This window comes from Cryptomeria japonica, chromosome 7 (assembly GCF_030272615.1).
Source record: "Cryptomeria japonica chromosome 7, Sugi_1.0, whole genome shotgun sequence".
Taxonomy (NCBI): Eukaryota; Viridiplantae; Streptophyta; class Pinopsida; order Cupressales; family Cupressaceae; genus Cryptomeria; species Cryptomeria japonica.
In genome coordinates, this window is record NC_081411.1 from 860018984 (window position 1) to 860046253 (window position 27270).

General features: G+C 37.1%; 1 protein-coding gene across 6 annotated transcripts in view; it reads right to left on the reverse strand.

The window, feature by feature from the left end:
- Positions 1-1015: 1015 nt before the first annotated feature.
- LOC131047043 (uncharacterized) overlaps positions 1016-27270 on the reverse strand; it is a 67553-nt gene continuing 41298 nt past the window's right edge. For all 6 annotated transcript variants that reach the window (XM_057980844.2, XM_057980843.1, XM_057980842.1 and 3 more), the window contains 5 exons: positions 2568-2732; positions 2282-2447; positions 1805-2130; positions 1575-1664; positions 1016-1410 (listed from right to left, as the gene is read on the reverse strand). In XM_057980844.2, coding sequence (XP_057836827.1) covers positions 1349-1410; positions 1575-1664; positions 1805-2130; positions 2282-2447; positions 2568-2732 — 809 coding nt within the window. In that variant the 3' untranslated portion in view covers positions 1016-1348. The remainder of the gene's footprint in view (positions 1411-1574; positions 1665-1804; positions 2131-2281; positions 2448-2567; positions 2733-27270) is intronic.

Below are 27270 nucleotides of genomic sequence, written 5' to 3' on the forward strand. Positions count from 1 at the left end.
AGTTTACGGAAACATTTAATCACAGCCTCGAGATAAAACCTTATGTTTCTTATGAGATCGTCTTGGTTGAGTCCAAGGCCTTTTCAATTGAGGCATCAACTATGATACAGTTGCTAAGTTATTTAAGAATATTAGAGAACATGTTGCTGCATCATTGCCCCAAGCTGGCAACAGAAGAGAAATTAGATAGAAGGAAGAGCACGAGGATTAAACAAAACAACAAGTGGATAAACAATTGGAATATTAGCATAAAAAGTGCCCAAATAACAAAGGGGAAATTAAAAAGTATGTGCAAGGAAAATTCAAAGAAAGCATGTGAACAGACAACTTGGGAGGACAAGAGTATACTATGTCAAACATTTCAGTCCGACAGATGACCAAATTCAAAAGAACTACTTAAACGCAGAAATAAAATGGAAAGCGAAAAATGTTAATGGCTCAAATAAGAACTAGTTCGCATCAACTCAAATATCAAACCAGAAGATGGATGATACCTAAAGAATAATGGGAGATAGAAGATGTTATTGCACTCAAAAAGTGGTGGAGATGGAATGGCATTACATCATGGAATGTTCACTTTGATTAAGATACTAAACATGAGCACCTTGAGTAACTTATTTTAGGAAGAAATTAAGTAGGCAGGGTGTTGCCGAGCTTTTCTTTGTGGATTTTGTGTGCTTGCTGGCTATCCGTGAGTGCCGTAGGCTGTTTGGCCTCATGGACATTATTAAAAACATTCATTCATTCATCCATGGAAAATATTGACTTTGTTGGAGTTACAAACCCATTTAACTTTTCTTGGGGCCAAAAAGAAGTAAAAAAATCTCCATGAGCATGCTAAATGAGCTGCAGAAAATCATCCTCCTAATTCAGATGTGACAGCAAAACTTATTTATAGTTTCAATAGCAATTGGAAATGACCTACTGAGGACTATGTTGAATAACATTGAAGAAACAAAAGCATACAACAAACAATATAAGCACAACGTTACTGGTATGCAATTTGCCCAAGAAATCATTTAATATCAAATCTTGACATTTACTGAGACACGTCTGGTAGAATCTACACAAGATTAATTGGGTCAAAATTGTCAGCTGAGCCATCTTGACACAGCCAAGATACGATGGTACCATAAATTATCCTGCATATGGAGAGGCCGCAATTTATGTACAAATAACTCATTCCTAGCTATCAAAGTAGCTGCCACCACCACTGAATATATGGAGACTTAAATTAAATTATCTGGGCGCTCACATGTCTAATGCAATAATAAACGTGAATGCCTCACTAATCATGATTTTTTCGAAGGAAGAAATCCTTTCAGAAACAAAAGAATAATTCTCAAAATCATCCTTCATTTCCTTCGTCAGAGTAAGGTTCAATGATCGATTCTAACATTTTTTCCTCATCTGCAACGACAGATGAAATCAGATTTAGCATTGCAAGTTCTGTGAGAACTGCCTATTTTAAAAACTTCATGATAATCTACAAATACTAATGTTCTTTGTTAGAGAGAGTGATGTGAGAACAATAAAACTCTCTCCACCACTGCTTGAGAACCAAGAAGAATTACCTAATTCATCCTTGTCTGGGGACCTAAAGAAAGCTTCTGTCTCTGGTGTTAAAAAGGGTGAACCAGAATAACTTCCAAGGGGACCAAGATCTACATTTAATCGAAAAAAATCCAGCTAATAAATCAGTCACAATACTCTTGCAAAACTATTGGAGCAGAAAAGGAAAGATTTAAAAGTATTGCCAATTATTAAAAGATTTGATCTAAGATTCTTAAAAACTTAGACATACCTCCATGTGTTAAATCTGCAGTGAGGTCTGAGAGACTGAAATTACGAGGAAGCTGACATAGTGACTTAAGGGAGTCCCTTACACCACCATTTTCCCCATCTGTGACCATGTTTAATGCACCAATGCCACTTGGACCCGGAGCATCACCAGAGGAAAGGTTTCCATCCATGGACATACCCATACCAGACATATCCGTTGGATTGAATGGGAAAGGGCTGCTTGACATTACTGAAGTTGGGCTCAATGACATATCATTCATAGTTGATATGGCAGTACAAGGAGACTGCACAACAGGAGGGACTTCCATTGAAATATCTGTCAAATTACTGCATCAATAATAATATTTGTTATATTTATAGCCATTCCATCCATGCCATTTTTTAATACAAAATCAGGTGCTATGTAAATTACAGCTCAAAATTTTAAATGATAGGCTCAAGTTGCAATACTAAATTATAATCAGGTAGTTCATTTTACTCTGTTCCAGGGCTCCCTTGAGAAGAGATAAAGTTTTCCTGAAAAGAAGCTCCATTCACTACTGGAATACCAGATGTTCCACAAGTCATAGGAACCATGTGTGGATGGCCGGTTGCTATAAGTGATGGTTGTGGCAATACTGGGTAACCCATTGGAAGATGGTGTGCTACAACCAAATAGTTTTACACTGGATGAGGACAATTCATGAAATCAAATAAAATAATAACTGAAAAAGATGGGTAATTACAGAAAATAAAAAATCTGCCTGAAGCAAGAGGATGCATACCATTATGAATGGGTGCCAAAGGAAATTTCGGAGGCATCTGCATCTTCATAAACTGATACTGTTGTTCTAGAAGATGATTGAACAAAATGATCTGATTCTTTAACTTGAGTCTGGCATAATAAGCTGTAAAAAAATCATTGTTCTGTTCTTCTAACTTTTGCCACACTGCATCATTGATGAACCATTGAACATTGAGAAGGTAAGTTACAGTCACGTGCTTGAAAACATGCAATTAAAAATTTCAGAATGAATTTGCTCTAATTGACCCATCACCACTATTAATCCTTGAGGTAATATTGACTTAAATTTACCAATAGTTAACATGAGGAATGTAAAATAGCATCACAGTAGGTATTTTTACATAAAGCTTTCAATCAATCATAAGTCAGTTGGGGCAAAGTTAGAGTCCTCAAAAGAATATACAAAAAATAAGGACCAAAGTTAATAAAAAATCAAAATCCTTCTGACCAAAGATTTAGTATCTAGAATGTACAAGCAAAGTAATAATAATCTTTACAAGAAACCCAAGGTGATTAATTATGCCAAAAACGCCCACCCAAGTAAGGCTTGACAGGATACCTAGAGAACCCAAAAAGAGCCACGACGCTCCCTATGCCCCATGTATCACAAGGTCATTGTCCAACTGTTAAGTTGAGATTTATTTGTATGGGTTGCGATGCTAGAACTATGCAATGTCCCCTTCTTAGTGATGATGCATGCGGTGGTCCATTAGCCTATTCCCGAGACCTATAGGCTATGTGGAAAGGAGAATTAGGGTTTCCATCTTCTGTGGAGTTTTGCTTGAGCTTGTCAAGGTTAGTCAAGAGGGAATTCTTCAGTCCTGCTTGTGGTTTCCTTCTAGGTTTTCCATGGACTCCAGTGTGGCATTACATGCAGTTGACTCTTTGGTGAAATGTGAACTTACTATTTTTAGTAAGTTAGGGTTTGGTTGTCGAGATGGTACAGTTTTATTGAACTTTCCAAGCTCTTTCTTTGGGTGCAAAGATCATGATTTTCGGAGCAGTATTTCATGACTTACTATTTTTAGTAAGTGGTAGCTTGGACATTTCTATTTTTGGCAGTCTTGGATATGGTCATGATCCAACGCAGTTCAGTGGTCTTCATTGCTCAGCTTCATCCTGGATTTTGTTGATAATAAATTTTGGAGTTATAAATTATTCAATTAAATATTATTTCCTTCCTAAGGTTGAATATTTAATTATTTTTATTACTGATTAATGATATTGGGAATTGTGTATAATATGGGTTATCCTAAGTCTGTTAGGCGAATTATTTGTGCCAAGGAGGGGAATGCCAAAATGATTAAAGAGACTTTATTTTATGCGACAAAGTATATTTTATGACAAAAATCGTGGTCTCCTTTACTAGCCCTGGGTTTGACTTAGAGGGGGACGCCATACTTGGGTCCACCATTGGAAATGAAATGCAAATTGGAGAGGTGGATTTGGTGGGAGTTGAATTTGAATTTCAGACTTGAAAATCTATATATACAGGTGTTTGGCTCCTCATTTGGTTATCCAGAGAAAATTTAATGTTATGTTGTCGGATTGATTCCAAACTTCTTCGAGGGTGAAAACCTCCTAGACTTTTCAATTGCCGTTTCGAGTGTGAGACATCACTCCTAGCTGAGGCTCTTATGTGTGGATTTGTGATGTTCTTGTGGATTGCGTGTGTGGATTTGAGAGAGCTGGTTTGCTGCTGTAATTTTCAGTGTTGTTGGTTTCTGTGTGGCCGAAGCAAAGTTTCGATCCTACCTCCCTACCTGTGCGACCTATCATTCTAGGTATCGGCTCTCTACTTTCCTATGCTATTGACGAAGAGATTTGTAATTTTTTAGCCCTTGGTTTTGAGTATTCAATTTTTAATTGCAAATCGTACCTTTCTACCAGGGAGTACTTTCTGGGGTGTGCATTGGGAAGCATGATGTTAGTTGGAGCTCATGTTGATGTTCTCTCTGTTCATACTTGATCGCCTAATGCATAGTGTTGGTTTGGGTGTGATTTGGGATGATTTGGGTGAGTTTTGAGTGAGATATGAGCGTTTTAGTATGATTTAGTGTTGTTGGTTATGCATTTCCAACCTGCTGTTATTTATATCAGATTTTAGGAAGTTGGTGTTGAGCTAATTTGGTGATAATATCTTCTGTGATCAGCATTCTCTTCTATTCTATCTTTCCTATATTTTGTAAGGTTGAATAGTAGTACTATCAACCAATTTTGGACTCTAAGCATACCCGCTAAACAAGTGGAAGAGGCAGGCTTGCCGCCTATTTTCTGGTATTTGTAACTCAATCCTCCCACTGAATAAGTGGTCGAGTGATAAGTTTTATGTATTGTCTTCCCGCTAAAATATGGGATAGAGTGATAGCTTTATGTATTGTCCTCCAGCTGAAATACGCGGTAGAGTGATTGAGTTTTAGTTTCTTGTTGTTTGCCTTGGCTGGTTTACCACCAAGAAGTTTAGTTTCTATCCTGCTGGATAAGCAGAAGAGGCTGGCTTGCCGCCCGTGCATTGTAATTTTAGTTTGGTTTATGGTGCTAACGATCCCCGAAACACCGTATGCTCTCACCCTCCCAGATCGGGCTCTCGGTGAACAAAAGGTGGAAGGGTCCCCTTTCAGTTGTTTGGATTATTTCTCTAACCTTAACGAGTTATGGTGTTTGCTTTGTAATTCTCATTGAAAATCAAAAAAAAATTGAAGGGAAATATTACAAACTATCATTGCTCCTTCAAGTATATGGATAGGGAAATATAAGTGAGCTACATAGCCTCCAGAATTTATAAAGGAGGTGAAAGCCATTTAAAATTGGGATTTTGTTGACCTATAATTGACTTGATATTCTAATATGCTATTCTTAAACATTGATTAAAAATTGCCCATCTGCTGAATCAATGCAAATTGCTACCAAAACCAACAAATAAATAGGTTGAAAGTTAATGTGTATTACAGCTATCAGCTTCTGTCTACATTCTATATGCTAATTGCAATGTAATCATCCTCACTTCATGCCTACACTAAAAATCTAATTTTATACACTTTTTGATGCTTCCACTACATGATTTTCCCATGTTAGAAATCAAAAGGTAAACAACCATATAATGGAAACTCAAGTCTCAATTGCAAATCTGATTTAACAGTGTTAACCGAATGGAGAAAGTAAATCAGCGACCAAAAGGAAACCAAGGAATAAAAGACCAAACACATAACACAATGTTTACATGGAGAAGCCCTTTAGGTCAAAAACTCTATGCAAAACGAGAGGAACAAACTTGTATTAACTATTATCTACAAAATGAGAATACAAAAACTCAACATCAATCTCCTCTTCGGTAATTCGGCAGCACCTATATGCATCAACTTATGCAAACTTCACTTTCAAGCACCAAATTTATAGAAAATGAGCAATCATGAGAAATGGCACCCAAATTGGTCAAAATCCAATGCCTCCATCTTGGAATCATCAAATGCAAATCCATAATAGCCTCTTACAGATACTCTTACAGCTGTCATTAAGCATCTTTCATGCATGGGCACCTAGGAGAACAAAAATGAATAGTATGTTGTCCTAGTTGTCATAGAATCCCATTATAGGTGTCATAGCTGTCATAGATGCTCTTACAACTTATGACAGTTTTCATAACATCGAAAATAGCATATTCTCAAGGTGGACGCCTAGATTTTCCAACTTCACATATTTACTATTACATGGACAAGAATTAAATCCTCAAAAAATCCCAAAAATTGCGATTTTTTAAAAATCCTTTGCCGAAATGATTTTTTCCCCAAAAAATACTGATTTATTGTTCACCAACCCATCGTGGAATTCTTAGCAGCATTGGCTACCGAGTCATGGTTCAATGTGAAAGATTCGCCAGATTTCATTAGGTTGCTGAGACAAATCGTAGGTAGGTGACCTTGAATGGACGTATATTCTAATAGATGTTAAGGACATTAAATAGAAACACATTCTTTGGTATGCTTCTACGTTTGAGGTTAAGGACATTAACATGAAATGGTTAAGAGATGTGCTGCTTTTTTCTCAGTATTCCAAACTCTTGTCATCTTCCTTAGACTCATAATAAGGCTTTCCATGTATATAAATTCAATGACACAATTTAGAAGGAAATGGTAGACAATATCGTAAATACTAAGTAAGGCTTCTACCTATTTTTTGTTAACATCTTTGACTATTTTTTTCCTTTTCAGATGCTAACAATGTGTGATAATTTGGAGCTTCAATTTGACACTGGCCATCATGTTTTAATTACAAGCCGGTAGGGTAGTGACAATTGAATAATCAAGTGGGAAGAAGTATATATATAATAGTATATAGGCATTGTGGAACCAAAAGCAAAATGGTTCCTATCAAAAAGATAAAAATCAGCTTGTAGTGCTGAAAAAAATGAACTGTAGCAATATTATATCTCATAATGGACTGTTTGGTTATATTTAAATTTCCTATATGTTCTGCAGGATTTGCTTTGTTAATTAGTGAAACTCGCTACTTAAATGCATGTCTTGCACTTAGGGAACTACATTCAATTTAGGCTCATCATATGCATGGAGGTTTAGAAGGCTTACGAGGAGTACAATAGTGTTTTATACATGAATGCTTTAGACATACATAGCATAGCATTCCATGCATGTTAAATAGGCATCAAGCAAACTAATACAAGCCTTGAGAGAAGTCATGCCCTAGTCTTGTGGGCTTATCATTATCCCTCCCAAAGTGGGCCTCATTTTCTCTTTAATGTTCCAACTAGATTTCAGAAGCAACTATCCCACTGAAAGGGAATGTCACTCGTGCTTTGATTTTCCATTGAAACTTGTACCTATAATCTCTCACATTCTCAACTCAAAGTCCATCAATGTTTTTAGCTCCATCATCCACTTATACACAAAATCAAGGAAAATTTGCTTGAATAATAATATCTAAAAATGTGGCTCAAATAGTTGCTCTCTTCTTTTGTACTACTAGGTCTTTATTATCTACTGGAAAAATATTTAGCACTCCCTTTACTATTTTACAAATCTGCTAGAATAATTATCAATGAGAACATTTCAATATCATTTATGATATTTTGAGATGTAAGATTTTGTTTTAAAAGCATTTCCTATTATTCTTGTTGAAGATTGGCAGCATCGGTCATCACTTCCAGCCTGAGAAAGACAAATATGTAAGTGGCCTAATCCGCCTCATAGACTAAGAGGGAGTGTTGATGCTATGGTCGGATTCCTTCAGGCTGACATAGACAACATAAAGGTTGTGATAATATAATTATATTATATTGTGATAATATAATTATATTATATTTATTGTGATAATATTATTATTGAGAGATAATATAATTATATTATAAATATATTGTATAATTATTATATTATATGATAATATAATAATTATTATATTATTATTAATAATATAGTTATTAGAGACCAACTTGGAAGAGTGGTGACCCTTGGTGAAGGGGCACCATCGATAGGTATAAAGGAAGAATAAATCTTCCTCTCTAATGGAAATTGATGACAGAATAATATATACAGAATGCGAATACCACATTTCAACATGGTATCAGAGCAGCAATGCAATATTGGGAATACACATGGCCTGCATGGAGGAAGCATGGAAGACATTTTCACTTCCAGTCCGAGTGAAGAAGCCTCAGTCTAAGTGAAGAAGCCTTCTGACTGTGTGGAAGACACTTACAGTGTTGTGTGAAGTGCTACGTAGAGAAATTATGCATCAACTTATATTCAACGCAAAATCTAGCAATGAGCAGGGTAGACTCTTTAAGCACCATTGCTTGAGCATTCGATACAAACCAATGATGGGTCCGTAAGAGATCATGATCCGTGAGAATTAAGATCATACATTGGGCCGTGGAATTCATATTATCACGCTAACGTTGTAAGTTGGGGATTGAAACAATATTTGCGGTATATGGAGGTACGATAGACTTTGCGTTGTCTTCGACAGGGAAAGTCCAGTCATCGAAGTCTGAAGCATTTAGCACTATCATCCAATGACTATTGATCATAGCGTGGAGCCACATCTGTAATACCATCGCCAATTATATTGTTCTTCATAATTATTGGAGTATGATGTAACCCAATTCCAATAGATCATTATTCGGATGAGTCTTTTTGTATGGAGCAAGGAACCAAAAATACCTTAGCAAAGGATATCGACTAAGACAAAGATAACATGTGCATTTGGAGTAATTAATGGTGGCAGTTAGTTAAGACTTAACAAGTAGTCCGTGAGCATGAAAAGTTACGATTTGCATATTAAATCAATCTGTTTATGTTATGAGGAGGTGCGATCTAATTATAGAGAGACCTAATGAAAATGAGACATGTCTCTTAGAATGTAACCATTGTCATCATGCAATATACACAAGGGAGTTGGAACTCATTGAATCAGACATCATCAGATTTTGTGCCACGATGCCACCCCAAGAGTATAAACTGTTGGGCTTTCTCCACGATTGCAGCCATTGAAGGAGTTAATCAGATTGTGACTGGGAAGTTTATATCTTTGTCTGAACAAGAGCTTGTAGACTGTGATACTTCAACCAACCATGGGTGCAATGGTGGATTAATGGATGTTGCATTTCAATTTGGAGAATGGTCGTATTGACAACGAGGCCGATTACCCTTATAAGGGTCTGGAAGGTGCTTGTAGCATGAAATGGTATCGCTGATTAATTCGAACTACAAGGCCAAAAAGAGCAAGACATTGACTTAAACCAAGACGCTCTCTCTGCACCGCATTATACCATTGTACAAGTGTGTTTTTTTGAGTCAAGAACATTGTGATATGCTTGAGGGCCCCCTAAACCTACCAGTTCATCACAATGGAGTTCCTTAATAATTTGGAATATTGAAGGGATGATTGTCTTCATTTGGAGAGAGAGGGGCCTGCCCTGTTGTCCTTAAAGACTAAGTTGAGACATCTCTCGAAGAGGAAGAGTCTTTACAGATTGCGATTTGTACCTTCAAGGAAGAAAGATAAGGAATCCAATGGTGCTCCTACATTCAAAAGAAGGAAGGATATTTCAGAAATTCAATGCTTTAGATGTGACAAATATGGTCACTATGCAATGAAATGTCCAACCAAGACTATGCCTCAAGCTTCCATTGCAGATGTTGGTTATAGAAATTTGAAGTTCTATTTGTGATGAAGAGATTGAAATTCAGGAGGAATATGTAGAGGACTTTAGTGAGATTCTTAGATTTTTTTAGAGGCATTTGTGTAGGTGATGATAGCATCTAGGGTTACAAAGCAAGTTGAGACAAGAAGGCTCTTCCAATGAGAGGGAGCATAATGCAAGGAGATTTTGTTCTAAATCTCAGGATGGACATATTCCTGCCTAGGGCTCGATCTTATGACAGTAGATCCATGGTGGTTTTGGATCTAGCACTTCCAGTCGTATGAGGATCATACCAGATGATGAGAGTCTCCTAAAGAAAGATATCTTCCATGATTGGGACCATGTGAGCAGGTGATGCTTCCATGACAGAGGGTGCAGCTAAGAGGATGTGGTTTGATTGATATCTGAGGATATTGGTCATATTAGTCCAAAGGGAGTGGACCATGTCAAGATGGTTTCTCTAGTGATCAATCAAAGGACTATGATTCATGGGATGGAGTCCCATGGCCTTTATGCTGACTCCTAAGTCATGATATTCCTGGATAGATGAATACTTGGTGAGCTTGGAATACACCAAGAATGATGCAAACTCCAACCTTGTATTTCATGAAAGGTCAAGCATGTGGAGATCAAATATCACTGTTAGAGACATGGTGGAAAGGTATGCTATTCTTTTAATTGAGAAAAGATGTTTAATGTGTAAACTCTTGTTAACATATTTCTCCTTGAGAGAAACTTGAGGTGAAAGCCCTTATCTCCACCCTCTGGTATGTTTCATGGTGAATGTAATGTGTGTGACGCCATGACAACATCACGTGAGAGAATCCGTGATGATTTTTCTTGTACTTGTTCGTTCACCCTCTGATGAGCCATGGTGAATATCATTGTGAGGTGATGATCTCACAATGATGAACACTTGTACATATCACCATTATTGTAAGGTGACGATCTCACAATAATGGTTGTATATAAGATTATGGTGGATATCACGTGAAGTGATATCTATGGATATGCCATAATGATTGATATCTCATGAGGTGATATCTATGGATATGCCATAATGGTGGATATCATGTGAAGTGATATCTATGGATAAGCCATAATGGTGGATATTACTTGAGGAGAACTCTATGGTGGATATCACGTGAGGTGATATCCGTGGATAAACCATAATGGTGGATATCACGTGAAGTGATATCTGTGGATAAGCCATAATGATTGATATCTCATGAGGTGATATCTATGGATATGCCATAATGGTGGATATCATGTTAAGTGATATCTATGTATAAGCCATAATGGTGGATATTACTTGAGGAGATCTCTATGGTGGATATCACGTGAGGTGATATCCGTGGATAAGCCATAATGGTGGATATCACGTGAAGTGATATCTGTGGATAAGCCATAATGGTTGATATAACATGAGGTGATATATTTCCTTTCCACATATGTATGTAGCCGTTGTGGTCAATCATCACGATGAGGTGATAAGCTTCTTGCTTGCTCATGAGTATATTCATTGTGTTGGTCATCTCAATGAGGTGATATGCCTTGTGCTGCTGGAAGTATCCTCCCTAGTTGAGAGGGAGTGTTGAAGATTGACAGCACCGGTCATCACTTTCAGCCTGAGAAAGACAAATACGTAAGTGGCCTAATCAACCTAATCGACTAAGAGGGAGTGTTGATGCTATGGTCTAATTCCTTCAGGCCGACATAGAAAACATAAAAGTTGTGATAATATTGCGATAATATAATTATATTATATTTATTGTGATAATATTATTATTGAGAGATAATATAATTATATTATAATATATTATATAATTATTATATTATTATTATGAGATAATATAATTATATTTTTATATGATAATATAATTATATTATAAATATATTGTATAATCATTATATTATATAATAATATAATAATTATTGTACATCCTGAGTTGGCCTAGTGGTGGAGAACTTGTGATCTTGAAAGAGAGGTCACAAGTTCAAATCCCATAGGGGGTAGGGTATGTACATCCTATCGGCTTCGGCCTATTACCGATCAAAAAAAAAATAATATAATAATTATTATATTATTATTAATAATATAATTATTGGAGACCAACTTGGAAGAGTAGTGACCCTTGGTGAAGGGGCACCATCGATAGGTATAAAGGAAGAATAAATCTTCCTCTCTAAAGGAAATTGATGACAATATAATATATACAAAATGCGTAAACCACATTTCAACAATTCTATCTTGAGCAATTTGATTCAAAACCTATTAAGTTGAAATTTGCAGTTACTTTTTTTGTCATATAATTTCCCTTTCACATTCTTGCTATAGTTATCTTTGACATTGTTCTAGAAATTGCAAGTCCTGCTAAATCACAAATATGAACCATTTGCTTTCCATTTTGTAATTTATGATATGTACTCGGCAAAGGAAAATCATCTTTTTAATGACTTTCTTGAGTCTAGGGATTTTGAGATCCTAGGCCAACTTGCATTGTCATGGGATTGAATGACTTAGGAGAGGCTTTGAACTGGGAGTTTCATTATCAAGACCTGCAACCCTCTAGCATAGCTCTATTTGCAATAGCAAGAGTCATTGGCTATGTTTGACTTTTTGGAACTTTCTACTTAGTTTATAGGTTGACTTTGTACAAACTATATTGTAATTGAAATTTTGTCAAATGTAATAATCTAGTTATTATTTATGAATTATGAAGTATGCTTTGTGCAATGCAATGTAATTAGCGAAATGAATATAAACAACAAGCATTCTCAAGCATGTTATGTATAGAATCTCGAGCTCCGAAACTAACGACTATATTAGCAATGGGGTAGAGTAATTGGTCAACTCGTTAGGCTCATGACTTGAAGACTGGAGGTTCAAATCCTACCCCCGCAACTAGAGTTATGCCGGCCCTTCATTTTTCCTTTGTGGGGAGAGAAAGGTTAAGTTCAACAGACGATTACATACACCCCTATGGACACATGACGACTATGCCCATAGGGCAATTCAACAGCCCGATAAACAGGATGGGTGCGAATAAAGGGCCTCCCACTAAATTAATTAGTAAATTAATCAGGCCGCTATTTTAAGCTAGAATGAGCATGCTCGATTCTACAATATTCGAAGTAATTAAATTACATGAGATTTACAAGGTTGATGGCATCTTAATCCCAACATTCTCCCACTTGACATTTTACATTGTAAATACACTCGTAAGAAAACAAAAACACAAATCAAGTAAGTACTAGGAACAAGGCCCATGGCATCCCTGCACCATGTAGATTTCCTTGTACTCACTAGTAAGTGCATCTACAACATTCTCCTAAATGTCGATCATTTTCACCTCAATTTGTCCATTTGCTATCAATTCACAAACAAAATGAATTTGTACATCCACATTCTTAGTGTTTGCATGATAGATGGGGTTCTTGGCTAAACATATTGCACTCTAGCTATCACAATCAATACCTATACATAACCTCTGTAACCAAAATGCCTCCTTAGAGACATGGATAGCAGCCATATACTTTGTTGTGGTGGTGGATAAAGCAATTGTAGCCTACCCTTTACTCATCCAACTCACTGCTCCTCCAAACAAAGTACACATATACCCACTAGTGTACCTTTAACTATCTAAGTCACCTACTCAATCTACATCAACAAATCCCTATATGCCCAGTGTCTTAACCAAACTCTTGGTCCCAGAATATTCCAAACATTAATCAAATGTATCTTGCAAATATCTAAATACCCTTTTAGCATGATTCTAATGCTCTATCAAGATTAGACATAAACTTGCTTAAAACTCTCACTACTTGTGCAATACCTAGTCTAGTGAAAACCATTTCATACATTAAACCATAGCAGCAAAAATTGTTTGGGGAAAAATTGGTACACCAAAAGTATAAGATTTTTTGAAAAGATTGGAAAAAAATTGACAATAAATCAGGAAAACCCCGTGTTGGCGTGTCGAAAGTTGTATCGCTACAACTCTCTCGGATCATCGCAGAATAGATTGTTGAGTATCGTATCCTCTCTTGAAATAAGGAAATCCCTAATGCTCTTTGGTTTGATCATGTGGGCGTGACCTCAATGTTTTGGTTGTCAGGTCTTGACTACAGGATAGCCTCAACAGTTTGATGTGTTTTGCTGGAAACACAAAGGGGACTGATGTTTGTGGATGGATTTGGCTCGAAAGGTCTCAGATGAGATTTCCCCTAGACTATGAATTGATTCATCTAATTCTGCAGTATGTTTGATGCTGCCATGGATACTTTACTTCTTTTTTTTAAAAAGAAAAAAAAGAGGTAAAAGGGGAAGGAGGCTGCTAATTACTTCTACCTAAAAATAACACACTCAAGATGATAGACAAAAACCTTGCTATTATCAAATTTTATTTCGCCAACAATTCACCCAACTAGATAAAATTGATGCAATCTCCAAAGGCGAAACAGATTTTCATGCTTTTAAACATAAACGCTGAATTTAAGACATTCATACATTCCATGTTTAATAACTGAACTAAGCATACTAGTGAGTTCAGACTAACCATGCAGAAGAACTAGCAATCAGCCAATCCTTAATGGTATGAACTAAGAGTTCTATCAGATATGAACTTGCACATATTATTTTGTAAAACAAAAAGCATAACATAAATTCAAAGAGTGAAGAAATAGACCATGCACTCACATGAAACAATAACAGCTTTAATCTTCATTAAGTCTGAATATATTTCTGCAGAGTTTCTGCAACAATCCAAGATTTCTTACTAAAAAGAAGGAAGGGACTATCCCTTATATAGATTCTCAAAAATGGATGAATGGCCAGGATTTGACTTTACAAATGGCCCAGATTCATCCTATAAAATATGGCTGCCTATACCGATTAATGGATAACAAAATATCACCACCAACCAACAACTAACTAATAACTACCAACTACCAAACATAAAGTTGCTCCAAAAGTGCACTTGCACGGAGCTCAAAAATTTACAATGACTTTGGTAGTTGGAAAGAAACTTTATGATGAAAAAGTGCATTTAGAATTCGAAAGAAACAGATATTTTCAAGAAAGCACTTTTTCTTTCCCCGAGGTCGATTTTTTTTCCAAAAATTCAACTTCCTCTCGCAAATAACCTTTCCAAATGTCCCGATGTGCTGCACGTTCTTCCCGAACATATTCCTCAAACTTTATACAAACAAGGAACAATTCCTCATCAGAGGGAAAAGGAGGATAGCGCATTTTGAAATGCGTGCCCTCAAGATGAGTGTCCACTATCCTTAGCCGCTCACGCCAATCTAATTGTTGATCTTCGAAACATAATGTCTGTGTGCAGCTTGTTGATGCACTCTATGTCATCCACAGAGTATGCAGTTTTCTCGGGCTTCAACCTAGCATTCCATCGTGACACTACATCAGCATCCTCCATGGTATTCGTCCAGCCAATGACCAATGCCTTATGGATATTTTCACCACTATTTTCGATATTAGAAGAGTCCTCGCATTCCTCCCGAATTTTCCTAACGATGTCTGCAATGTCCATCTTCATACTGAAAATCCAATACCACCCTTTGAAAGTATTGACATCATAGGGATCCAGGATAGAATGCAATGCCGGAATCTGAGTGTGAGTCCAGAAAAGAGCCCTCATGAGTGGTTGAGCTAAGCCAACCGTTTCCTGAATTTTGGCGTACTCCCTTTGTACCTCCAGCATCTTTATCCACACTGCTTGTATTTTGATTGTTAATTCAAACACATCATTAATAATCTTCTTTCCTTTTACCTTAATGCCCCGAATCCATTCCCTGACTACCTTGGCAGTGTCACGCACTCCTTCAAATTCAGTTGTAGCCTTTCGTGCTAGTGCCAATGGGGGAACATGGGATTCAGCGGTATGCTACAATGGTCTCAACAGGTGATCTATGTGCCCCTCAGCTTGCTCAGCACGAGCTCGATACATATCTCTCTCAGCAATCATTTTGTCCAGCTGTCTGAGCATATTCTGCATGGAATCTTTGAATTCTTCCCTCTCCGGCTCTTTGGTTGCTCGCCCTATTGGGATGGTCGTGACGTTATAGTCAGCCAAGGCAACCTAATCTGTTGGTTTGTCTGCTGGTGGGGTAGCAATATGAATCGTACGATTCCTTTGCTCATCTTTAGTAATCCTGGAGTAAGTCTTTGGCTTTTTCTTTCCTTTAGCTTTTATTGCTCCTATCCAAGAGAAGATATTCTCCAAGTCAATTGGTGGCTTGACAGCCACTTTCCGTTGTGCCCGAGCTATCAACCAGTCATAAGGAATGGTTTGCCCAGATGTGATTGCTAGATTCCCACTCTGTTCTTTGGATGCCTTAGCTGATCCACTGCCTATTTGCAACTGGTCGAACACAGGAGGAGGAACGGGTGCAGTATCTAATCCTTTACTCACGGTTGAGTTCTCTTCCACTTCACTGAGCAACTGTTGGGTATCCTCCAGTAGTGGTTGTTCTTCAGTTCTGTTGGGCTCTTGGGTTCTATCTTCTTCCCTTTCTCCCTCAACTGTGGTGTCTTCCTTGTTGCCGCATCCCTGCTACAATGCATGCCTGCTCTCTTGTGTGAGCTCTTGTTTACCAATCCCTTGATCAGGTGCAATCTCTCCCTCTTCGACCTGATTCTCAAGTCCATCCAAACCAATGATCCTTGCCTCCGATTCTTACTCACTTTGTATTTGAGGATTATTTGCCTCCGATGCATTAGGATCATTTTGTGAAGGTGGAGTGGGCATGTGATCAAGTTAAACCACATCATCTTTTGAACTGGGATCCTTGGATGAGGAAGTAACCTCCGCTCTCCTAATTGGGATCTTTTCTCTCCTTGTCCTTTTTGACGTCTAAGTCCCCCTATTGGCTCTTGCTTTTCTTTTCAAGTTTCTCAACCTCTTCTTTTGGCGCGCTTGAGGTTCCTTCATCCTCTGAAGACTGGGAATCGAGACTACTCATCAAATTGTATGTGAATTGGGTTCCTTCATGGGTTAGCCTCTCTATTTGTTGGGATAGCCAGTTATCTGTGTACCTTCTTGGACCTTCCATGTCCGCTTCAAAATCTGTAATAGGGTCCTGAGTCCAATCAATGGCTGGCAGGAGGTCCTTGACTACTTCAAATTCCTGGACCTGCAAGCAATTTCCATAGTCTGTTACTTGATTTGGAACCTGGCGGTACTCATAAAGGCGCATTTGTTGAACACTCAACCTTAAATATTCCCACCGACGGACATCAAAGTCATCCGAGCACTTGCTCCAATAATCCTCAATTGATGCCTTGGCCTTGTAATGCTTGTCGTAGGCCTTCTTTGCCAATCCATCATGGTCAAAGCATTTTCTGGAGAAATGCTCATGTAAGCAATAAGATGCTAACTCAGCAAATGACTCTTCAGCTTGCACCGAATTCTTGAAGTGTACATCAAAGTTACCCAGGATCATAGAGAAGGTGAATCCTAACTGCTTTTTATCCCTGAGTAAGTTGCCTACAGGATGTGCCTGCCTTGCTACCACCATGAGGACTCATATATCCGATGGGTAACACAGAAGCCGATACGGCGTTCCCTCAAAGCCTCCTATTCTGATGTAGGTGAATCTGGGGAACTAGATGAACCATGCACCGTATTTCCGAATCAGGGTGGTGGCCTACTTTGACAGCCTTATGTGCAATCCCCCTTGCATCAATCTGACCAGGCACATTGTAAAAGCGTCATTGACCCGCTCATATTGACCAACCGTGTATGCAACATTGTTCTTTTTGTTAAATTTGTGCCCTAGTTCAGTAATCAGATTTGTAACATTTAATTATTTGTTAGCATTTAGTAAACCATAATCAAGTAAATCCAAGAATGAAACAAGAGAGCAAGAGACAAACACAAATACCCTAAAAAAAACCTCCAAGGAGGAAAAACCCAGCACTAAAGACCCACAAGTCAGATTATGTATTCAATCTTACTTGCACAAATACAATACTTAGCTTGATTCTCCAGATTTGATCCCTTTTAGTATATCAGATCTGCCCTTCTAAATACACCAAGTCTACACCAAAATGCCTTATATCCTCTTGGACAAGTTCGCACAATCCTCTTCTATATTTCATACCTTTAGTTGCAGAGCTAGTTCGTTGATTGCATGAGAGATAAAGTGATTGAATTGTGTTTGCAATTTAACTCTATTTATATGAGTCTTTAACCCATATACCTCAAGTCGGCCTTAATCCTTTTTGGCGCCAATTTACTTTATTGAGGCGTGGTGCATTTAGTGTGGCATGGAGGAATGGGGCCGGACTTGACTTGGGGCACGTTACCCCCTTAAGATAGGACCCAATCCTATATGGGTTCGGATGTTGCCTTTAGGCAATCCGAACCCATCTTACCTAGTTATAAACCACACTTTTCTCTTTGGGCTATGTCATAGTAATGCAATTAGGGTTAACAGTCGTAAACTTTCACCTGATTCGGCTCGTTCCCAATATCACCTCTCTTGATTAATCCTAGCAATGGTTGATGTCGAGCAAACAGGTAGACCAAATAAGAGGTCGTGGCAAAATACTTTTTCTCTTCAAGCTCAACCAGCTATGTATGAATATTGTCGCTGATGATTTGAGCCCAGTTGAACTTAGACTTCCCAACAAAGACCTGCAGAACATCCATTCCTCAAAGAGATTGGATTGAGGAAGTCCCATGACCCAGCTGAGTAAGGTAACCATATCACCATACTCATTGTGGAAATCGCTTCTAAGGGGTCTTCTTACTGATCCTAGTACTTGGTGGTCTTCTCTTCTGGAACCATTCTTATTTATCGATGTTTTACATGGAACTGGATTTTTGTCATAAGCAATTTGAACCTCATCAATGGTCATGGCAGTGGGATTATCAGGAAACAGGATATCAAATGCTTCCCCGATGGCCTCAGGTGTAAAGTACCACTAATCTGGTTTCCAACTGATAGTGCTTAGCGATTTCAACCACTACTTCATAATTTTGCACAGCCGGTGGGAAACCAGTTGCCTGAGCAATGCCACTCTCCAACATCCATCTGGGCTTGCCATAGGCGTTAGGAGAGTACACCCTATTCCTGAAATCCTAAATATCAATACGTCCTAGGTCCATATCTCCTATGTTGTCCCATACACTCTGGACCTTTGACTCCTTGACGACTCCTCCTTGGTACTGGTATTTCATTTTCTCGAACTTGCGGGGAATGTCAGCTTTGGAAGTTCGTGATACTCCGGTTGCGCCAGGTGCCTTTGAAGACTGTCGTTGATTTAGGCATTTCTCCTGCACAACCGAACACGAATTACAACGCAACCTTGAGGGAAAAAGTGGGTTAGCAAGGCCAAAAGACGGCATTAGTACTAAAATTGACGATCAACGAGGTAATTGAAATTTGAAAACATTGCTAAAACGCGACACTTGAATAATTTTTAAAATCTAATCGTCTGGGAATTGAATGCAATTTGGAGTTGAAAATCATTTGATTTGGTTAATTGTTGTTCTTGGAGCAGATTTTCGAAATGTTGTTCCTGATTGTTGATGGCGAAAAGTTACAAACGTTTTGGATTGCATGATTCAGCGTTTTAAGTTTTTAGTTTTGATTGAGCGTTTGAATGCTCCGAAGACGTGCTTTGAAAAGATGACTCAATGTTTGCAATTTAGACTCAAAATTTCTAATATTTCTCTAAGTTTACATTTTCGGCTGGAGGTCCGGTTTTGACAGTTAGTTGTTGTTGATTTTGAGCAAGTTTAAAATTTTATCATTCCATTTGTTGCTGATGATTGAAAATCACAAACGTTTTCTGTTTTTCAGACCTACTTACTTTGAGTGTTTTGAGTTTAGACCAAAAAGAATTTAGGTTTTTTGCAATTTAGACCAAAACCCCAAAATTTGCGTAAGTCTCAAATTTTCAGCTAGAGGCCGAATTTGACAAATCATTGATGTTTCACGGGGTTGAACTTTTAAAATTTACTTGGTTTTGATTTGCATTTTAACTGTAGGTAACAGAAACATGATCATTTAACCAATTAAAGGGCAAATTTAACTGACCTGGTAGTAAAATGAAGAGGTTTATAAACTGCAAATGTCGGTGGAAATCAAAAGTGAAATGCCCTTCTACCACCCTTGATCCAGCAAAATGGATAAATAATTCGGCCTATCAAAGGGGAAGTGCAAACTTGGCCTTTAGAGAGAAAATGGAAGTGTTTGAAGATCATCGGCAGAAAAAAGGGTATAATGGCGATTTTGAATTTACCTCCTTTTCGGCCTAGGATGCCATTTCCTCTTCTCACGCGACTTTACAAACCTGAGGATTTCCGGCTAAAACTTCCTTTTGCGATTCTCTCATGTTTTGATCTTTTTCGGGCCAAATGAGGACATGGCGCGGACTGAAACTATATACTGCGAATTGGACTCCTAAAGCTTCACAATGCAACTTATATGCTCATTTGGGTAAAATATGGTGCGATCGGGAAGTTTAATCTCTTATGTAGATCAAGGGGGAACACAAAACATTAAACACCCTGAATGAACTCGCACAAATCTATTAGAACGCCCCTCAAACTTCGGGCTTTGATACGAAGTGCGTTATTTTAGGCTTTCTTTCATTTTTGGCTGAAAAGCCGATATTGCGCGATTTGGAGAAAAAGGAGACTTCGTGCAATTTTTACATCATATCCCTTTTTGGTTTAATAGCCTACTTTGTGAGATTTGAACTTGGTCTCCATTTTCGGCCAAAAGACTTACTTTTCGCGATTTTTACTTGACATTTCGGCACAAAGACTTACTTTTCCTGATTTTCACTTGTTAGATGATTTCGGCCAAATGACCTCTTTTTCGCGATTTTAGACTTGTTATGTTTTCGTCCAAATGACCTCTTTTTCGCGATTTCCACTTGTTATGTTTTCGGCCAAATGACATATTTTTCGCGATTTTCACTTGTTATGTTTTCCGCCAAATGACCTCTTTTTCGCGATTTTAGACTTTAAGTTCTTTTCGGGCTATTTGAATACGAGGTCGTTAATTTTTCGGCCCAAAAGCCTATTTTGCACGAATTCAACCCCTTAATCTTTCAGCTAACACTCGCCTTGTTTATTGACTTTTGAGATGTTTCTTTTCAAGCAAGTTGAGGGATTTATGCGATTTTTTTAAACTTAACGTCTTTCTCGGCTTAAAATGGAGATTGCATGAGCCTTAGACATTTTAAAACTCTCTCTTTAAAATTACAAATTTGACCTTTGAGACTAAATTGCAAACTCGCGATCAAGAGAGATGGTTAGTAGTTTTCGACCTATAAGGCCTTTTTGCAAACTTTGTCTCCCATTTCGGCCTAGGAGGCCGATTTAGAAGCCTTTTCTCTTTGTGAGATTTTGCCAAGATCAAGAGGCAATGGAAAGCATAAATAAGAGAGATAAAATATATGATAGAAATAAACCGTATTCTATCAAGATGAAACTACTGATCAACTGGATCATCAATCGATACATACAATGAATATGAGCCTACTTACATAGGCAAGGCTATATGGATATGTAAGCACACAAACATGACATGTGGCTCAATAAGAAACAAGGGTAGGTAGGAAATAGGTGTGGGTAGGTAGGAGAAACAATATAATATTCCACATGAGGTGGATCACCCACTGAATGTGGAGTGTAACAACAAGATCAACACCCTAAAAGGTGGAAATTCTCCTACACACACTATCCCAATGTGGCACAAACACCCAAGTGTCTCATACCCAAACTACTATGAAATGCATTTCCTAAGTAAACTTAAGTAAGGTGTAATAATATCCAAGATGAATAATTATTTACACCAACACTCTTATTTCAACTTCTTAGGCCGATTTTGAATCTTTGGCTCACGTTTTTGCTTATGAAGCCGATTTTTAACAGTTGGCTTGAATTTCGGCCTTGGAGGCCGATTTTAATTTTTGGGAGGGCTTAGAGACTTCTTCAACTCGGCTTCAAGATCATTTTGCAAGATTTTTGTCTTAAGTTTTGAGTGACCTTCATTCCTCAAGTTTAACGCCTACTAGGTTAACCTGGCTATCCGGTTTAGATGTGAGATCTTGCCCCCTTACCTTCAAAGTGTGAATTCTAAGACTCGGACTGGATCATCCTCTCAACACTCAAACTCTTATCTGCTGCATCATCTCTTTGCGAATTTACCCAAAACTTCCTACTCAGGACCTCAACGAGGACGAGACAAAAAAAGGGGGGACCCTATCGACGACGGGGAGTGTGTGCAAGGCACAACACCCCGGATTTAAAAAGAAACATAAAAATTCGTAGAAAAAGAGAAAAAATGTTTTTTTTTTTAATTTAAGGGCATTTCCATAGCATTGAGTTATAGAGAGCAAATAAAATAGAGTTTAACCCATGAATTGTAGAAAATATTTTTTTGTTGTTTATATTCATGTTGCCAATTACATGGGCAAACATTTGTTAACTTTTTAATAGGGAAGTCACCAAATACACCAAATAGTTGTCAAAGTCTAAGATCAAATATTAGCTAAGTCTATGATGTGACTGAGATCAAAACTTGGCAGATAGCAATCCAGCTACTATTAGGAATTTAGTAAAAGTGGAAGCCATTTTGAAGTGATCCAAGACTTTCATTGTGATTGTGGCAAGGAGTTTTGTAGGTTTAATTCAATATTTTAGATTTAGAAAGCTTATCAAATCATATTCCCCAATTGCAATGCTTTATATCATAGCAGCAAAAATTGTTAGGGGAAAAAATCAGCAAACCAAAAGTATTTGAAAAAATGGGTAAAAAGTCGGAATTTAAAAAATCATAAAAAAAATTGTAGAAAAATAGACACAAACTAATTTTTTTTAAATTAAGGGCATTTCCATAGCATAGAGATATAGAGAGTAAATAAAATAGAGTTTGACCCATGAATCATAGAAAATTGATTTTTGTTGTTTATATTTGTATTGCTGATTACATAGACAAATATTCAATTAACCTTTTAAAAGGGCAATCACCAAATAGTTGCCTAAGTCTGACATCAAAGATTAATTTAGTCTATGAAGTAGCTGAGATCAAAATTTATCGGACAGCAATCCAGCTATTGTTAGGAATTTAGAAAAAGTGGAGGCCATTTTGAAGAAATCCAAGACTTTCATTGTGATTGAGGCAAGGAGTTTTCTAGGGGTAGTTCAATATTTGAGAAAGCTTATCAAATCATATTCCACAATTACAATTCTTTATATTCCCTGATGGCAATGGGTAAGTCTTTTATATGGGGCAGAATTCGACAAAAGGCATTTGTTTAGTTGAAGTAAAAGATTAGCAAGCCATTGGTTTTGGCAATACGTAGCTTGCAACTACTATTTTAGGTGGAGAAAAATGTAAATGATTGTGTGTTGGAGGCTATTTTATTACAAGTATGTAAGCTTGATTGTTGTCATTCAGGTTTATTTCATGGAGTACTTTGGATATATTGCTCACATAATGAATTGTATCTCTTTGTTTGAGCAAAAATTAACTATATCGTTAAAAAATTAAAAATCATACATATATATGTCTTTGGACATTTAGTGTCTTGGTAGAAACACTCCATTGGTGAGGCAGCAATCAAGGTTCAAACCCACACTGGGCCATTGAGCTCGCAGGCCTTCTGCCTTCGTTGGGCTGTTAATGGCCTCGTGTGAAGAGATCCTCTATAAGTGGTCTCTTTGGGCTCAAACCAAGCTAAAAACCCGAGTTTCCTCCATCTATAATAGTGCATAATAGTATTAATTTTAAAGTTAGCGTACAATATTAATTATATACTTGTTCGCATCAAAATCCATGGGGCAAGGTGTGCAGAGAGCTTGAGTCTATCAAAGCCGTGATTTAGAGCAGATTTGCTACCTGCTTCAACACTATCTCAAATGCCCCCCACAATATAGGATGATTGAGGCCCTTTCAAATTCGGTTGATGAACACCATTGCTCCTCCCACTCCTCTATTTAGGGATTTTCAGAGGTCGGAAAGAAAACTAAAGGACAAAACAAAACTCAGCGATTTTTACACCAATTTTTTTCTATTTTTGTTGCCATTTTGGGGGGTTTTTTACTTGATTTTAACACGATTTAAATGCAAAAAAAATGTTGAAAATTGGGTCAACGGTTGGTCAATAATTTTTCATGAATCAAGATTTTTTCGGGGAATAAATCGGTTAGGATTTAGGGTTAATCGGGTATAATCACGATTTTTTGCAGACTATTGCTTCTTTGCATTAAACTTCCTATAGCACTAGCATAAGACACATTAGACATATCTTCTAAATCATCATCATCATCCTTAAGACACATATCTAACAAAAGCTTAGGCCAACCTATAGAGGAATTCTTATAGGTTTACAATCTTGCATACTAAATTTGTTCAAAATAGTACTAACATACTTACTCTATGACAACCAAAGCTTTCTATTTACCTAATCTCTTTTGATTTCCATGCCAAGAATATACCTTGCAACTCCCAAATCTTTCATCTCAAATGTCCCTAAAAGTTGAGCATTCAGCTCACTAATCATTGCCTTAGTGTTACTTAAAAATAACATAGCATACACATACAAGACAACAATCAGAATATGATCATCAATACATCTAATGTATACACAATAATCTTTTTCATTCTAATAGAACTCAATTTCATAACAAATAAGATAATTTTTTTATACCACATCAAAGGTAATTGTTTTAAACCATAAAGAAACCATTTCAACTTGCAAACCAAATGTTTTTTTCCCTTTTACCTCAAACTCCTTTGGCTATTACATATAAATTTCCTCTTCTGAATCTCCATGCAAAAATGCAGTCTTAACATCCCTTTGCTCAATTTCAAAATCACAAGCGGTAACAATGGATTAAAGAACTCCAATAGAAAATAATTTAGTAATCACAAGAGTCTAAAGCCATCATCCCCTCTTGCATGGCTACTTGCCAAGACTAACTATAATCTACAATAATAGCTTCCTTGTAGGATCTAAGCTCACCATCAATACTCAATAAAGAAAATACACAACGGAAATCAGTTGGGCTATACTTGTCAGCTGGATTTCGTTGTCTTGTGGATCTTCTCAAGGGTGGAATGAGGAATTCTTACTCATTTTCTTTAGTATGTTCAACTTCTTACGTCACAATAGTCTTCCTCATCAAAACTTTCACTTGAACTCTCTTCTTCTTCTCCATCCTCTAATCCATTATTATGTTCTTCTTGATGTGCATCTTCTTGTTGTAAATCAAAATGTACCATCTTTTCCCTTTCTTTCTCATATAGTTGTATAGGATCAAAAATAGATCTAAGTTCCTTGAAAATAACATCTTTAGAATAGAGAATATTTTGGATGAGAAGATCCCATAGCTTATAACCTTTTACATTCTCACCATATCCAATGAAAATGCATTTCTTTGCTTTTGGATTCAACTTAGAATGCTTTTCTTTAGGCGCATGAACAAAATCCTCACAACCAAAAACCCTTAAATGTGAAATAGAAGGTTTCTTACCTGTCCACACTTCATTAGGTTTCAAATCAAGACCCTTCCAAGGAGATTTGTTAATCAAGCAACCAGCAGTACACATAGCTTCTACCCAAAAACAGGTATCCAATTGTACATCACTCAACATACTTCTAGCTCTTTCCATATTACTTTCGTTCATCCTCTGTGCAACACCATTTTGTTGTGGTGTCTAAGGAAAGTCCTTTTGTCTTATGATACCTGCATGCTTTACAAAACTCATCAAATTCCTTAGAGCGATATTTCCCTCCATTATCTAATCTTAATACTTTTATTTTCAATCCTGATTGGTTTTCTACTAAGGCTTTAAATTCCTTATACATAGTGAAAACTTCGACGAATTTATTTTGCATAAAGTAAATCCATGTAAATCTGGATACATCATCAATGAAGGTAACAAAATAACGGGATTTGTCAATAGAATCATTATCCACAGGACCAAACACATCCACATGAACAATTTATAATTTCTCTTTTGTTTTGTTACTTCCTAAAGGAAAAGATGCTCTATTTTATTTTCCAAACACACAATGCTCACAAAAATCAAAATAGTAAATATCCATCAAAATAAGATAAATCATCCAAAAAAACTTTATTTATAGTAGTTTTCAACACATTATTACTTATGTGGCCCAATCTATAGTGCCACAACATACATATATTTTCAGCCACATAAGTGGACTTCCAAATAGTAATGGCATCAAGCTTAAATAGAGTTCCCATCTGAGTTCCCCTCACTACCACCAAGCTTCCTCTCACCAATCTGCAACTATGCTTATTAAACTTTACATGCATTCCCGAATCATTCAGCTTCAAAACTAAGTCAGATTTCTAGCTAATCTAGGAATATGCACAACACCGGAGAGGGTTTTAATCTTCTCATCACTACAACACAACAATACCTTTGCCCGACCAACAAACAGATATGCAATGCTGTCCCCAAGGTAGACATTACCTCCATCATATTTCTCATATGTGAAAACCACTCCTTATGAGGAGTCAAGTGATACAAGCATCTTGAGTCAACCAACCAATGTTCTTTAGCAAGGACATTACAAGAAAAAAATTAAACTTCATCACCTACATCAAAGGAATTCTTTCTGGAGGAATCAATTGTTTGTTCTTATTTTTGCACTCCTTCATATGTCCTATTTTCCCACAGTTCCAACATTTCACTTGTCCTTTAGACCCTTGATCCCTTTTGGCCCTCTTTCTTTAGGCCTACCCTTGACATTGAGAGAATCCACTGAGCTATCCATAGCCTTCTTCCTCATTTCCTATGACAATAGAGTTGCACAAAGGGCATTCATCTTGGAATCTTTGAGGTTAACAGTGATAGCAAAAATAAAATTTTCACATGACTCGAGTAAACAAGAAGGAAGCATAATGCATTTGTCATCTTCCTCAAGTTTAACATATATAGATGCTAATTGACTCAAAATCAGATTAAATGAAATTAAATGATCTCCTTCCTTCATTTTAAGAGAAGACAGTTTTTCTTTTTGCATAAAGTTTGTTCACGAGGCTCTTGGCTTGATAAATCTCACTCAACCGTTTCCACAAAGAAAATGCAATATTTTCTTTAGACGCATTCAAAAGGAAAAAATCTACAAGACATAATCAGATAGTGCCTCGTTCCTTTTTGTTCATCTTCTCCCAATCATGTTGATTGATTGCATCAAGTTTCTTTTATTTTGTTGCAGCCACCCATTGATCTCTTTTTTCAAGGAGATCCTCCATTTTCAGCTTCCAAAGCTCAAAGTTAGATCCCTTAAACTTCTCATTGTCCAAATGAGAAGAATTTGCAGACATGATTTCAACAAAACTCTACAAAAAACAGATCAACCAAACTCCCACTACAATTCAAAAAACTTTTGTAATACCACCCAAGACACAAAGTTGGCCAAGCTCTAATACCAAATGTTAGAAATCAAAAGGTAAACAACTATAATGGAAGTTCAAATCTCAATTGTAAATCAGATGTCACAGTGTTA